Source organism: Phaenicophaeus curvirostris, chromosome 1 (assembly GCF_032191515.1).
Source record: "Phaenicophaeus curvirostris isolate KB17595 chromosome 1, BPBGC_Pcur_1.0, whole genome shotgun sequence".
Taxonomy (NCBI): Eukaryota; Metazoa; Chordata; class Aves; order Cuculiformes; family Cuculidae; genus Phaenicophaeus; species Phaenicophaeus curvirostris.
This window is the reverse complement of record NC_091392.1, coordinates 32,868,803-32,883,509: the sequence shown is the minus strand read 5'-3', so window position 1 is coordinate 32,883,509 and position 14,707 is coordinate 32,868,803. Positions and strand designations below refer to the sequence as shown.

The window sequence follows — 14,707 nt, the reverse complement described above, 5'->3', positions numbered from 1 at the left end:
CTTTGTAACTCTGAAACTATGCGAAATGTTCTTTATTTTAAGATCTGGGATCTAAGCATTAATCAAAGAGCAGTGTTAAGGAACAATAACTACTCTTACTCTGCATGATGTCTGAATCATTCCTTCCATTGAACTTAGGTGTAAACTTGTCTATAGAAAGTGGATTAGAAAAGTTGGCTTAGGTAACTTATTTACAGTCATGATGTGGAAAAAACCAATTTGCTATCAGTATCCTATTATTTCTACTTCTGCTTAGTAATTTGTGACTTGAATGAACAAACCCAAAGGCTTAAATGGGATGAGAATGCTGCTAAGATTTGTTGGAGCAGTCACATTTTCTCTCTCCAAGGAGACAAGTTGCAATCATAATGATCTCACATTTGCAGAGTGGTTTTCATGCCAAAGGACCCTCAAAATGCTTTAAAAACTTGACAAATTACAAACAGGATTCTTAATATTCACCATTGAATTTCAGCAGCCTCTGTTGTGAAAGGTTTTTAACAACACACAGTAAAGTCTAGATCACTTTGTGACATGACTATTATAAAGCAGAAAGAGCCTCAGCAAGCAAACAATAACACTTCAAATGGAAATGTAAAGAGACCACTGAAGTTAACATACTCCTTATGATGTGTGGCACATGAATTTAGTGACCTTCTTTTTGTGTTTTGAGAGGACCATACATCCAACAGCTTGTTAAGCAAGGGCAAGTGCACTTGATATACTTAGAGCACTGTTCTTCAAGGTGCTGAGTACTGTGGTTCACAAGACAACAAATGGTAAATCTGTAAAAATGACATGATTAAATGTAAGTAAGTGCTTAAGTGGTTTACTGATCAGAACTTCTAGAGCTGTATAGAAGAGTCTGTGTCCCTGAAAGCCCGACACTCACATCTTGAAAGCAGGATACCCAAAGGAGAAAAACAGAAGCAGTGGGAGTCACTGGTATTTTTCATTGGCAGAGTTTACAAGGACAGAAATAGGTCATTATCTTCTAAATCCTTCCTCTCACTCATTCCATGAGAATTTGCTTTATGAGGCTACAGCTGAAGAGGACAAGGGTTCTAACAAAAAAACCCCAGGTCACTAAAAATGTTCTGCACAGCTGTTAACCTAACTGTACAGATACCTGTTTCTACAGACACTTCCAGTGTTGCACTGAAGGTTGAATAAGAAGAACTAGTTTAAGAGGTATCTCAGGTGAAGGCAAATGATAGCTGCTACAGCCACAGCTGCTGAAGGTGCATGGTATGGAGAGAGCAGGCAGCATTCTGATGAGACTTTCAGGAGATAAGGAGCATGTCTGAGGGTATCGAAGAAGTAAAAGGGAAGTCACCATGGGGAAGGATGATTTTGAATAGGAAAATCTATTATCCTTATATTTTCCTAAAGTTGACTCACAGGAGTCTCGGCCATTCTTGAACAACCTCAGACAACCTGCCTCTGGAACCACAACTGCTGTTTTTTATGCCAGTATTTGGATTAGAATTAAGTTCCTTATGTTAAAAATGTCATGATATATAACACTTACATGTCTCAGAAAGCATCAACACAGGCCTGCATGGCAAGACAAAAGCAACCTATGCTTATATTACTGATTTGTAATACTTTCTAAAGTCAAATCTAAAAGAAACATAAAAGGAAGTGTTGACAATTACTTTTTTTCCAAGGTTAAGACACACTGTTTAAGTCTGTAGCGCTGCATATGCAGTCGGTGCATCACTTCATGGTGATATTTGCAGTATGCAAGTTACATACCTGGCCCCACTGAGAGATGTTTGTGGATTTCTAGAAAATGTCTTCAGAAAAGCCCATTATCTACCTAAGATAGGCAATCAAAAAGGATTGTGAACAGTACGGTTTCTAAAAATCTACCTTCATCAGAGACTCAGATACTCAAGATTCATTGACTGAACCCAGGAAGGCCTCCTGAACCCCTATGTCTGAAACACAGAATATTTCTCCTTTTCTAAGCAAAAGTCTGAGGCAGTTGAAAACCAGACTTCCCACCTCTTGGGAAGTGTCCCATCAGACTATTGGTACTCTGAAGTGGAGCAAGGGACCACCCTTGGCATCTTTTTTTACATAAAGTAAATGTATAGGAATCAGAAAGAACTGAAATAGTAACCAGTCCCCTTCAGTTAGTGGCTAGTGAACAAATTCACTCTATTGGAGACATCCAAAGAGCAGAGGGAGAAGGCTGTTGTGTTAGAGCTGGCCTTTTAAGTCTACTCTTACCCAGTAGTCAGAAAAAAGGAATCAAGATGTAAACATGTACCTGTGTCCTTTTCTTGTATTCCGCCTTACAGGTAGTCTCCTACTGTTCATATCAGATCTAAGGCAGAAGGCATGAAACCTAAGGATAATATATATATTCTGTGACACCCAAGAATGCTTCTCAGATCCTGGGAGTGCATATTCAGGACTGCCAGGAGCTCAGCTCAATATCAGCAGCGGGTCTGACTGATACTCCCCACCCCCTGCCACAGTTCCTATGCTACAGGTACATAGTTCCAAATGGTTTCCCTAAAGAATTCCAGCAGTGTCAAATCAACAGACTAAAGCCTGATAGACCATCAGCTGGCTCCAGCAACCATTCACCATGGATGTGAGGAGTGTGAGGGAGCCGAGGAACAGAAGAAGGCAGTTGCAGGAGCTGGGGTGTGGGAAGAGTGGGGGAGATGCACCCAAAACACACACACATGTCTATTCACTGGTATATGACCGGAGATGAGAAGTAATCTCAGTACAAATAAAACTAGGGGAAGAGGATTCACTTCCCCATTCACAATCTGCTCCTGGGTATTCCCAGCTTGCTCCCACCAGACTAGGTTGAAGCAATTAGAACAAAAAAGTCCACCATTGTGGGATAAGGAGGTGGAAATTGAAAGAGGACACTGGGAGGAAATATCCCTCATTCTCGCACATGCAACATAGAAGACTGGTTCCCTGAATGTATTTTTAATATCTCTTTTTCTCTTGTGTGCATTGGAGTAGCACAGCGGGAGCAGAAATACGTAACTGGTAACAAATGGAAAAGAATAAAGGACATCCTTTACTTGCACACACATGCGTGGGAGGAAGTTGAGAAAAGAACAAGTGTAATGTGTTCATTGAGAAGAAACTTCCTCAAATAAAGAGAAAACAGCAGGACAAAAGTTAAAATGAAGGAAACCCATTCAACTGTGAAGCATTTTGGGGAGAGGGCAAGGTGTCCATTAGGCTGCTGTGCTGCACTGGGAAAGAGGGAAGGGAACTAGGCAAAGCTACTGACTACCACAGGCTTCCTGCTCCCTTTGCAGCCATCCCACTGCCCAGCTTGTCACCCAGCCCTGCCTTGTTTACAGCCTTTCCCCCAGCTGATACCTGTGATTGGGGACCAGTGGTATAAATCCAGCAAGCAATACTTTTTGCTTAGCGTTCAGTAGAGCAGGAGCTGAAACCAAGATCTTTCTTCATATATTGGTTCCTTACCCACCAGCATGTAGAATCTTTTATGCATGTCCTTCCCCCTTTTCTTCTTTCCATTGTCTTTTCAAGGAAAGTGTGAGTAATGGTTTCTCTCTTTCAAGCTCTAAATAAATTTTTCATGTCCCATTCAAGATCTACAAATACGCAAACCCTATTGAGTAAAGATATGACATAAATATTTGTTTTCTAGTTTGATTTTTTGATCAGGTTTATAGGCAAGCTAGAAGACAAATGCTTATTAGTGAACTTAGGTGGAGATCTTGATGGATTACAACCTCTCAGGGCTGAACTCTTCAGTATTAGCAAGAGGTAAGACTGCCTGCATATGTCGTGAAAACTTCTAAATTTTCATAGTATCAGTTGAATTTTTCTGCTTACTGATGATATTTGTTGTTTTCACTTATAATTGCTAGTGTTCTCTAAAACAGTTTTGAAAACAGAGGAAGGCTCCTATGGTAACTGGCGTACATGCAATACAACTGAGAACTAGGTACTACAAACCTTAAAAATGTTCTGCCAAGGAACCGTTCAGTGAAGTATGTCTTGGCTGGTGCTTCTTCCCTAGGAAAAACAAAACACCTAAAGACTCTTTTCCATTGTTTTAGTTTTGTGAAAACTTCAAAATCTAGGAGACAAAATAAAAAGGTAGTAGAAATTCAGGACAATTCTAAGAAATGCAATTCCTTATAAGAAATAAGGAATTGCACTAATTTAATTTACATGATTCTAATTCCTGATGATGGGTCTTTGTAGCCTGACACTTTGGACTGCTGCATATACCCTAGCACATGCGTGGCACAAAGGGCAAAAGTACCTCCATGCATGTTTTGAGGTGGTCTTCCAAAGGACACAAACTATACTGCAGAAGCAGAATAATGCAATAGATATAGGTTTAATTTTGAATCTATTTTAACGTTAGAGCCATGCAAATTTGTTGAAAACAGAGATTTAAACCAACACTGAACCGCACACGAGCAACAGCTGTGGATGGTCTGCTGGTGGCTTCCACGGTAGCCTCCTGTTCCACGGTCCTTCAGCTCCCTCTGCTGCTTAATCGATTCCCACGTTTTCCGTATTTGCAACGAGTTTTTACTTATTTTTTTTAACCTCTGTGTTGATGAGAAAAAATGATGCAGAATTCAACTGCACCTAAAGCAATGAAATGATTGCTTGAATTGATAAACAGTGTGCCCAAAGTTTCATGTAATTATTGTTCCTTCTTTCCTCAGGGAATGACAATTAGCCCATCAGACTCTTCCGACTGCCTTCTGGTGACTTGTAGTGCATATATTCTGCTGTTACATTTTGACTTAGCATAACTGGAATGTATCTGTTGATTAAACTGGCATTTCCTGGTTATGCAATTTTATTTTATACTGATCATTTTTTTTAATAATTTTGTCCTTATATAGCTCAGTGTGCTCTTCATTATGAATGCCTCTTTCAGTGGTCTCAGGAATACTTTCTTTCCTAGATTTTGATGGTGTTCATCTATCAACAATGCTAAAAAGAAGCAGCAGCTTGTATGTTTGTATATTTTAGTCTTTATTGCTGTATTTTCCATTTCTACACAGACTTGACAAAGCTTATGAGGTAGCTGACAACTGTATATATTCAAACAACAAGTTGGTCAAAATGCAATAAAAAAACCACAAAACCACACGCATTCATTACAGAACACTAGTTAATAAGATAAAATGAAGGGAAGGAATTACTTTCCAGAATATGTGTAAGAACTATTATAAAAAGCTGTGTCATATGTTATACTGACTAAAATGGGTATTTGAAAAGAAGTAAAGGTTAAGGGAATATTCATACACAAGGTTATGCTGTTTCAAGGCATGTCTGATCCTCAGGGGATTTTAGAAAACCTAGAAGGTCTACCTAGATTATATCAAAGATGGGAAGCTTAGAATGCAATGTGTAATTTTCTCCATAGGTATGTAGGGTATTAGATTCATTTTTTTCTGTTCAGACATTCAGCTCTGTGATTACGTCACTCATTGATAGAATTACCTCAAGAAAATAAGATTATGAAACCCCCATTTAAAATTTCTGCCAAACTATCGAAAGCATGGGTTAAAGGAATCTTCACCAAGACATTACTTCCTCCAAGACAACTAGGATGACTTTCTGGGGGATCTGCATTATTGCTGAAGCGATAGTACTTGTGGGTATGAATTGTGTTATACCTGGGAATAAATGCAATCCACTGTTGCCCAGCATAAACAGAACAACTCAGACAATTTAGGCTTGATCAGATCTCACAGGCGGTGCTCAGATGTGCTGCTTTGTCCTTTGTGAGGGCAGTGCTTATGTTTGAATCTTTCTAAAGTGTTTGCTGCTGTTCACAAAATGGCAACACACTACTGGCTCTGCTCAGGGGACAGGGGTGTCTTTCTCTGCTATCACCTTCTTTAGGCAGTTTGTTCTTGAGCAACATCTTAAGCTGCGTCAGGGGAAGTTTAGATTGGACACTGGGAAAAATTTCTTCACAGAAAAGGCTATCAAACACTGGAACGGGCTGACCAGGGAGATGGTTGAGTCACCATCCCTGTAAGTGTTTAAAAGGCAGGTAGATGAGATGCTTGGGGATACGATTTAGTAGTGGACAGATATGTTTGGAGTTGATGATCTCACAGGTCTCTTCCAACCTAATGATTCTATGATTACATGACCGAATTCTTCTCAGCAGGACCTTACAAATTGATGGTCAGATCCAAAGGATGTAGGCATGTGAAATAAATAGGTGGAAAGCTGCAGTCAAACAAGGGCCTTTTCAGAGACTGCCTAATTCTGGAGGTACCTGGGAGGACTGCTCACTCCCGACCTTATTGTCTGTCAGCTACTTGAAATCCGTGCACGTCTTGACCTTCCCTTCACTGAGCAGCTGAGCGCCTCACTCCTGCTCAAGTCTCACCGGGGAGTCTGCTGCTCCACAGCAGTCAAATCTCAGTTATGCATTGCCTGAAAAAGCTTCGTACACTGTCAATCTTGTCATCTCAAAATATATAGGGACACAGAACAGAAGAAGGCAACACTGATCATCTCGCCAGTTCTTCACCACCAGAGACATCTAGACGTGAGTAGAATTTCAGGGCATAAAGGACTCAAGTCATAAAAGTTTTCCCACTTACGACAAATGTGCCAAAGGTGGGGAAGAGATAGCATTCAAGGTCATGCGAATGAGCTTCATCTCTGCAACAAGAAGGACCATTGCTTAATATGAAATTCTCAGACGATTTGGATGGCTGCTTCCTTCACGTCTACCTTTCTTACTGACCCCTCTGGCTACGTGGTCACTGTAGGCTCAAGAAGCCTAACTCCCTACCAACATCCCAGTTTCAGAGACCGTATCAGATTTTATTTCCAAGGTTCAGACTCACTCCGCCTTGCCATTGTCACAGCTCAGCACAGGACTTGTCACACAGGACTCTGTTCAGAGCAGTAATAGCAGACTGCATATTTAAAACTGTGCCTGAACAGCACAAAATAATATCCAGATGCTCACTAGTTTAAATCCAAAGAATGCATCAACAGCTCTTTATTATGTGCATTTATTTAAGTTCTTATATATTATATCATGCCATTTATCCTACTGTTCCTGGTCTCCCCCAGGCATTTCTGCTCTGCTCACACCTCTCAGTACACATGCAGACACTAGCCATCAGCAGCACTATGTTCCACTCATGCTATGTGCTATTGTATGTGAACATCTTTCTCCACTCAGTCTCATGGGTGACTGCTGCAGTCCTTAGCTAGTCCTTCAATTCAACTGCTTCCCTCCCTGCACACTATCTAGTTTCTCATTCCTTCAGTAGGACAGCTATAGTAACTAGATTAACTCCTCTTCAAGCCTTCAGATCATCTCTTCCATCTCCATACTAAGGAGTAAGGAAAAAGAAGTATCAGTCATCCCTATCACATTAATCAAGGAAAAATTCCTTTTTGATCCCAGATTTGGTGATTAGTTTAACCTTGAACATGAGTAAAATACTCTAAGGTGGTACTAAAAGAGTTTACGATCTCAAAGGCATCAGCTGATCCTAACACAAGCTTACTCAGCCTATTACTGCAGCCTCCTCACTGCCATAGGGGAGGGAACTGAAGAACTGGAAATCAAAGTTACATGACATTGGAGATGGACAGGATGATAGAGGCAAGATAGCCCTTGCCTTTACAAATTTTGCCAATGATCAGGAAAAATCTTTAAATATAGGATTGCTACAACAGAAGTAAAATACAAATAAATGTGAACACACAACAACCTAGTTTCACTTCATCTTTTTGGAATATAAAAAGACTTAACATTTCTCATTCTGGGATCAGCATTTTCCCTAAATTTTTCATCCTCAGTATAAACAATGCATACTCCTTGACCTCTGCCTGATAGCCAAGGAGAGAAATTAAGGAGATGGAGAGGAATGGCAGTAGGTTCCTGGCTGATGCAGCAAGTGTGTCTCCCCTGTGCAAGACTCAGCCTCCCAGGTTCTCTTGAGCAATAGATATGAAACTCTACAAATGGAACCAGATCTCAATGAGGATGGTGGGTCCCACAGCCTAGAAATGTTCCCTAGGTTAAGTGTGGTTGAAATCCAGAAGTACCTTCCAACCTCAACAATTCCATGCTTCTGCAGTTGTGAACAACTTTAGCACAGGAAAACTAACACCACCACTACTCAGAACTAAACATCCTATGAAGTTGAAAGCCTGTCTAAAATGTATTGCATTGCTTATGAAAAAGTAACAGTAAGGTCACAATTTCTTCTTTTGCAGAACAAAATTTCCTATTTGAGGCTGGATCCAGCAACTGTTACATCTGCTGTTCCTCTAAACCTTCAAGTGGGAAGCCACATCTCTGCTACATCAGTGAACCATACCCATGGTTGAACTGCACCTTTAATTTCAAGAGAAGGAAATGTGGTTCTCTTGCATTCACAACAACAATCATGATACCCTACATTTGGAAATAATGGAGGAATGAAGTAGTTTCTCTCAGACTTAGCTTCTTGCTTTCCTCAGACAAACTTACCCACCTAACAAGCATAGGAAGTAGTCCATAAGCTACACCAATATTCTGAGCAAGGCTCAGCCTGGTGGACAGACTCTCATCAATGGTTATCCAGCTTGCAGGTTTGATCTGGTAAGCAGAATTGTCAGTCAAATTCCTAAAAAGCCAAAGGGTTTTATGTACCTGTAAAGTTAATGTTATATGGGCTGAAACACCAAGAATTTCAGAGGTGCTCAAAAATATATGTGGTAGTTTATTAATAAAGTTTTGGTTGAGCCATAATTATTAAATCTAAATCTAAGAGTTGCAGATCAGGGATGATGAAGATCATCAAGTTTACAACTATGTATCGAAGACAGTGGGAATTTAAAAATCCTATGAAAATATTTATTCAACAACAAAACTTAGAAACCAAGTCCTCATCAGACTGAGCAGAATTAAATGCGCACTGAAATGTGCAAACAATTATTTGACGAGTCACTTCATGTGCTGAATTATCTTGCTGAAAGGAAACACGGGTTTTAGTCTTGTTCATTTACTTTGTTTACTTCCACGGAAGTTGTCTCCTGGAAAAAGTTTACAAAATTAATTGACACAATTGATAGAATTAGCTTTTCCACCAGCCACAGCAGCCACAGCGTGCATAGACTGTAACTCCAGCTATTATAGAACAATCACATATTAACATAATTTTTCACATTTTTTTTTCCTTTACAAATTAGCATTATAGCGATCTCTGTTCTGAAAGTCTTTATAAGCACGTTTTGCATCTGTTTTACTATGTGGGATTCTTCCAAAAGGTTCCAGGTCATTGAAGCAGGTATCAAAAACTTCATCCACAGCTTTTTCTGCAGTCTCTTTGCTAACTTTTCTAACAGCCAGAATGGAACGAATTGCTCTGTCTCGTACACAAGTCTAAAGTGGGAATTAGATAAAGAAAAATATGTCATTATAAGCATAAATAATTTTTTTTCAGATTTTGTCAAGTATTAACTCCTACTACATATGAAATAATTTTGTATCACAGAAGAGTCAAAAAATGCCCAAAATAAGTGTTAAAAGTACATTTTTGTTCCATCCTGGTTTAGTTTCCCATGGGCAAATAAACCATAAGATAAGTAAAAGACATTCCTTACAACAGGAATTAAAACACAATTTGGCATTTGTTGTAGGTGTCAAGTATTTGTACAACTTGATTTGGATGCAAGAGAAAATATGTCAGAAAGAAATAGACACAAATACTGGCTAGTACTTTTTCAACTGAAAGACTATAAAACATAAAGGAATGATTTCTCTACTGGTCTTCATTTCAACACTTCTCTTCATGGCAACTTTTGCTTACATGGTTCTTCTACCGAAAGATAAAAAGAAAAAAATAATATGTAAACTTCTCCAGCTAAAAGCTAACTGCCATGCTAACATGAGCAACTACTTGGGACTCAACCCATAGCTTCATTACTATTAAATAATAAATAATTCCTGTATGACTTAACACACATGGTTATTCCCTTGTCATTCTCATTCCTCAAGTTTTCAAAGACTTTTAGAGTTTCAGCCACTTAAAGTGGCTAAGGTATTCCCAGTACACTTCCTGCAAACTCTGTTTTTTATTTAGTTCTTATTAACCATCCACTGTCAGTGGCAATGCTCTACAATATAACTAAGCATTCAGGTGTTTCACTCCAACAAAAACAAGATGCAACAAATATTTATCATGAATCATTAGCATTATTAAAGCTGAATTCAGAGAAAGCAGCAAGTCCACAGCATATACTTCTTTTTCTGATAATTTCAGCTATGAAACCATAGAAGGCTGAGATCAAATAGATAAAAATGGCTCATAACGAATCAGTAGACTTTACAGTCTTTACCTGATGATGTCCTTTTAATCCAAATTTAAACCTGGCTATTTCATTCACCATTGTACAGTCTCCACTGAGATTAGCAGCTCGAATCTATTGAGAAAAAAAAGCCACAGGTTCAGAGAAACACATGGAAATACAAAGTCAAAAAAGCTGTAACAAATTTTTTAATTCCTCAATATCTTTCCAGTGACTGCTGGCAGAGAATATTCCCAGGGCCACTTGTATTTATTCAGCCCCTATTACCCTTTATATCCACTCTCTCAGCCTCAACGAACTGCAAAGTATTACTATAAAAATCCTGTAAGTTTATCCAGGGACCAAGTCTCATATATTCCCAAAGCTTAAATAAATAACCAGAAGAGATATGTGTGTACAAATACATACAAAGTGCTAAAAGATCATAAGAAGTAATATTCTCCTCAATCTATATCAGAAGCTGATACAAGAGGCAGATACCTTTCACAGTCTACGGCTGCAATACCCAGCAGAGTAGTAAACCACCTGCTTTAGGAAAAGGCACATTTAAATTAGTATGTACTTTTCAGCTTAACTGTCTTGTCCTGTGTATTGTAATTTCTTTTGTCTGCCAAGCGTTCCACATCCTACACCCTCAGTTAGGAAATGTAACTAAAACTAGATTTCCTATAATTAAGTACAGAGCAAAAATAATAAAATTTGTAAACACCAGATAATGAGTATCAAACAACCTAAAGCAACCAAACAATCTCAACAAGAGCAAGAACAAGCACAATCTTGTTTTCTATATGTTCTCCAATTTTATGTTTGAGGCTTACAGGCTTTATTCTGCACTGTATAAATGCTTAGACAAAAAAAAAAAAAGTAGATGACAGTTAACGATTCTGAATTATTGTATTGGGGTTAAGTGGCAAGATGTTGGCAGCAGGGGGCCTGTTGGGATGGCTTCTGTGAGACAACACAAGGGGTTGCCCCTATGCTGGATAGAGACGGTTTCATCTGGCTCTAAAATGAACCTATCACTGGTCAAAGCTGACCCCATCAGCAATGCCAGTGGAACCTGTCTGATGACATACTTAGAAAGGATAAAAAACACTACATAGCAGCTGTGACAGAGAGCTGCGAGAAAAAACATGAGAGAAACAGCCCCACAGACACTAAGGTCAGTGAAGAAAAAGGAGAAAGAGGTGGTTCAGGCACCAGTGCAGATTCTCCTGCAGTCTGTGGAGAAGACCATAGTGACACAAGCTGTCTCCCCATAGCCTGTGAAGGAACACAGTGGAGCAGATAGACATCCAGCAGCACAAAGAGAACCCCAGACCAGAGCAGATGGACACACCCTGAAAGAAGCTGTAGCTCATGGAGATGAGCCCATATAGGAGTAGCTTTTCTGGCAGAAACTGTGGTCCATGAGGGACCAATGCTGGAGCAGTCCATTCCTGGACTGTACACTGTGGAAAGGACCCAAGACGGAGCTGGGCTTGAAGAACAGCGGCCCATAGGAAAGACCCACACTAAAGCAGTTCATGAAGGACTGTATCCTGTGGGAATGACTTCACATTGGAGCAAGAGAACTGTGTGAGGAGGAAGAAGCAGCAGAAACCAAGTGTTACAAACTGACTGCAGCCCTCATTCCCCTGTGCTGCTTTGGGGTGAAGGCGGTAGAAGAGTCAGGAATGAAGAAGCGAAGTTAAGCCTCAGAGAAGAACAGGCAGGAGGAAAGTATTTTTAGTTTTATTTATCACTATCTTGGTCTGTCATTAGTTTGCAATAAACTAATCTTCCCCAAGTTGTGTATATTTTCCCCATGATGGTACCAGGTGAGTGATCTTCCTGCCCTTATCTTAATGCACGAGTGTTTTCATCTTATTTTTCTCCCCTCTTCTAATGAAGCTGACGGGGAGTTGCAGAATGACTTGGTGGGTGCCTGGCAGCCAGACACAGTCAACGCCACACAATTATAAAAGATGGCTTTATTGGTGTCACATAAGGTTACTTCATTAGGTTTTATCTATAAATACATAAAGATAACACCTGACTGTGACTCTCTTCCAAGGCAGGTATGAATTAAATTAATTAATTAATTTTAATCAAATCTAATTTACTCTGTACCAAACTCATAATTTTGTTTCTTTCATATACTGTTAATAGGTGAAACCTGTGCACATCTTGAGTCTGGAATCGAGTATATTCTCCTTAAAAAATCCCAAACAAAGAAAAAAAAACACAACAGAAACAACAAAGCCTCTATAACATTTTTATATAACTTTATATATTTTCAAGAAAGTGAAGTAGGAAGTACCTAATTCATAGAGTCAAAAAAATGTACTTCCATAATATTAATTGTAAGGGTAAGTTTTTCTGTGGTCAAATGACATGGATTACATCAGAAAACAATTAAAAGCATGTGAATACACATAAGCCGTGTACATAAGAGGAATCCCGACTAGTCCGTGCTCCGTTTAATTCCACCTCCTAATGCATTAATTTTTAAAGCCTTTCAAGTAGCAAATTCCTATGTCCCATGTCATCTGAAACGGACATAGATATAAATAAAATGTAGCATTAGCAACGCTGCCATTAATCAAAAAGTGTATACTATAGGAAAAGACAAGTTTCTTAACCAAAAAAAATCCAAACAAAAATAAGGTTACCTTCCTACCAAGATAATTACCCAAAACATGAAGATTTGCAGAGAAGAAAAACCCTATAAACATTTGATTAAGATGTGAATGTGTTTTCATCTGTAATTAGTCTCATTTGTTGATAAATTCTTTTTACAGTTATACTCACAGTGATAACATTCTCCTTAATACGACATTGACTTGTTAATATTTGTGAAAACTGAATATTTGTTTTCTGAATTAAACTATTTAGGCTGACCTGACAGAAAGGACAAATGTATTAACATGATAAAGCCAAATGAATTCTGTATAACAACATGTCTATTTACACATGACGCATCCCTAATAATCAGCAGTAAATAATATAATGACCACATTGGAAGCATTTTAACTAACCTCTGAACATGCTAAGTGTTTGACATTTTTAAACCAGTCAACATGCGCACGGCAGTGATCAAAAGCATGGATCAATTCATGTGTGACCACGCGGTTCATGTGGGATTGGTGGTGAATGTTGTTCTGACACAGAACAATCTGTAAGAGATAAGACAGAGGCAGTCTTTTCACCAGATTTCAACATTTTTTATTTCTCAGAGACCCAGCACACATCACCTACAGGATTTAGACTCTAGCTCGGTGTTTTTCAACATTAACAGCTTCATCATTCTGCAGTGTACAAGTTTCAATATCACAGAACATCTTTCATTTATCTTATTTTCATTATCACCATTAATCCTACTAACAAAACACTAATAAAAACTGTGGCCCTTTGAAAGAGGACAATGTTCAGTGCCTACCTGAGATGTGGCAGAATCGAAACCTCCACTGACACAGCCATCACAGTTTTCACAAGAAAAGTGCCGGTCATTGAAGACAGTGCTGAAAGGCCCAAATACACAGTTAGCATGAAGAACTTGCAAAAGACTAGCAGCTCTGTCTGACAGTTATGTTACTACACAGAACAAGATGAATTCGTTTACATACCAACCAGATTGTTTCATAGCCTCAAGAAGAAGTTGAGCATACGGATCTAGAAAAACATTGCTGCAATCAATTTCTCTAGAGAAAAGTTTTGAAAGTCATCTATAATCAAAATATAAGGACAGTCAAGAGAGGAAAAAAAAAAAAACACTACACATCTAAATTCACACCTTGCAGTATCTAAACTTAATGCAATGCAACTAGCACCAAATTGTTACAGCTCAGGCTACGTTAAGTGAGATATCAAGAACTATTTGGGGATCAAGTCACTTCTGATGTTTTATTAGCAGTAGACATCAACGGAAGGGCCTACGCTGACCAACGTCTTCAGTAGCTTTCAGTCAATATATGAACCAGAAAACGGCAAATCCACTCAAATTTTCAAGAGAAATAAGTACAGAACGGCCTTCCGATAGGATAAAAAGCAAGCCCACGGCCGCTTTTAAAACAGTATTTTGTGTCAAGGCAAAGCAGGGCGCTCCTCAAGCAGCCGCCCCGTCCCGGCAGGGGACTCGGTGTCGCCGGGTCTGCCCCGGCGCCTCAGGGCCGAGCCCGGGGCCGCGCTTACTCGTGTCCAGGGTCATCCTCAGCATCAGCTGGCACCTGTTGTGGAAGGTGAAGAGGCTGCGGGCCAGGAAGCTCTGCGGCTTCTTGTTCCGCTCCGGGAAGAGCCGGTAGCCCAAGTCATCCTCCTCCTCGCCGCCCTTCTCCCCGCGCTCCATGGCCGGGCCCGGCCCGCCAACCCCCGGCCCGGACCCGCGTCACGTGGGGCAGGGCCA

General features: G+C 39.6%; 1 protein-coding gene across 2 annotated transcripts; it reads right to left on the bottom strand.

The window, feature by feature from the left end:
* Positions 1–8,703: 8,703 nt before the first annotated feature.
* ATP23 (ATP23 metallopeptidase and ATP synthase assembly factor homolog) lies at positions 8,704–14,683 on the bottom strand. 2 transcript variants are annotated; one of them, XM_069852184.1, is made up of 6 exons: positions 14,497–14,683; positions 13,932–13,977; positions 13,745–13,826; positions 13,344–13,481; positions 10,354–10,437; positions 8,704–9,397 (listed from the first exon to the last, which is right to left on the bottom strand). In XM_069852184.1, the coding sequence occupies exons 1-6, from the start codon at positions 14,648–14,650 to the stop codon at positions 9,194–9,196; spliced, it is 708 nt and encodes a 235-aa protein (XP_069708285.1). In that variant the 5' UTR covers positions 14,651–14,683; the 3' UTR covers positions 8,704–9,193. The 2 variants fall into 2 exon arrangements, with proteins under 2 accessions (XP_069708285.1, XP_069708292.1); XM_069852191.1 differs by lacking the exon at positions 13,932–13,977 and having other exon boundaries at positions 14,497–14,535.
* Between the last annotated feature and the right edge of the window lie 24 nt (positions 14,684–14,707).

Excerpts from the sequence above, each read along its gene's own strand:
- ATP23 (XM_069852184.1), bottom strand. The coding sequence starts at position 14,650 with ATGGAGCGCGGGGAGAAGGGCGGCGAGGAGGAGGATGACTTGGGCTAC. Across the intron at positions 13,978-14,496 it reads GAGGATGACCCTGGACACGA|ATCCGTATGCTCAACTTCTT; the intron begins GTAAGCGCGGCC and ends ATGTTTTTCTAG. Across the intron at positions 13,827-13,931 it reads GCTATGAAACAATCTGGTTG|CACTGTCTTCAATGACCGGC; the intron begins GTATGTAAACGA and ends TGGGCCTTTCAG.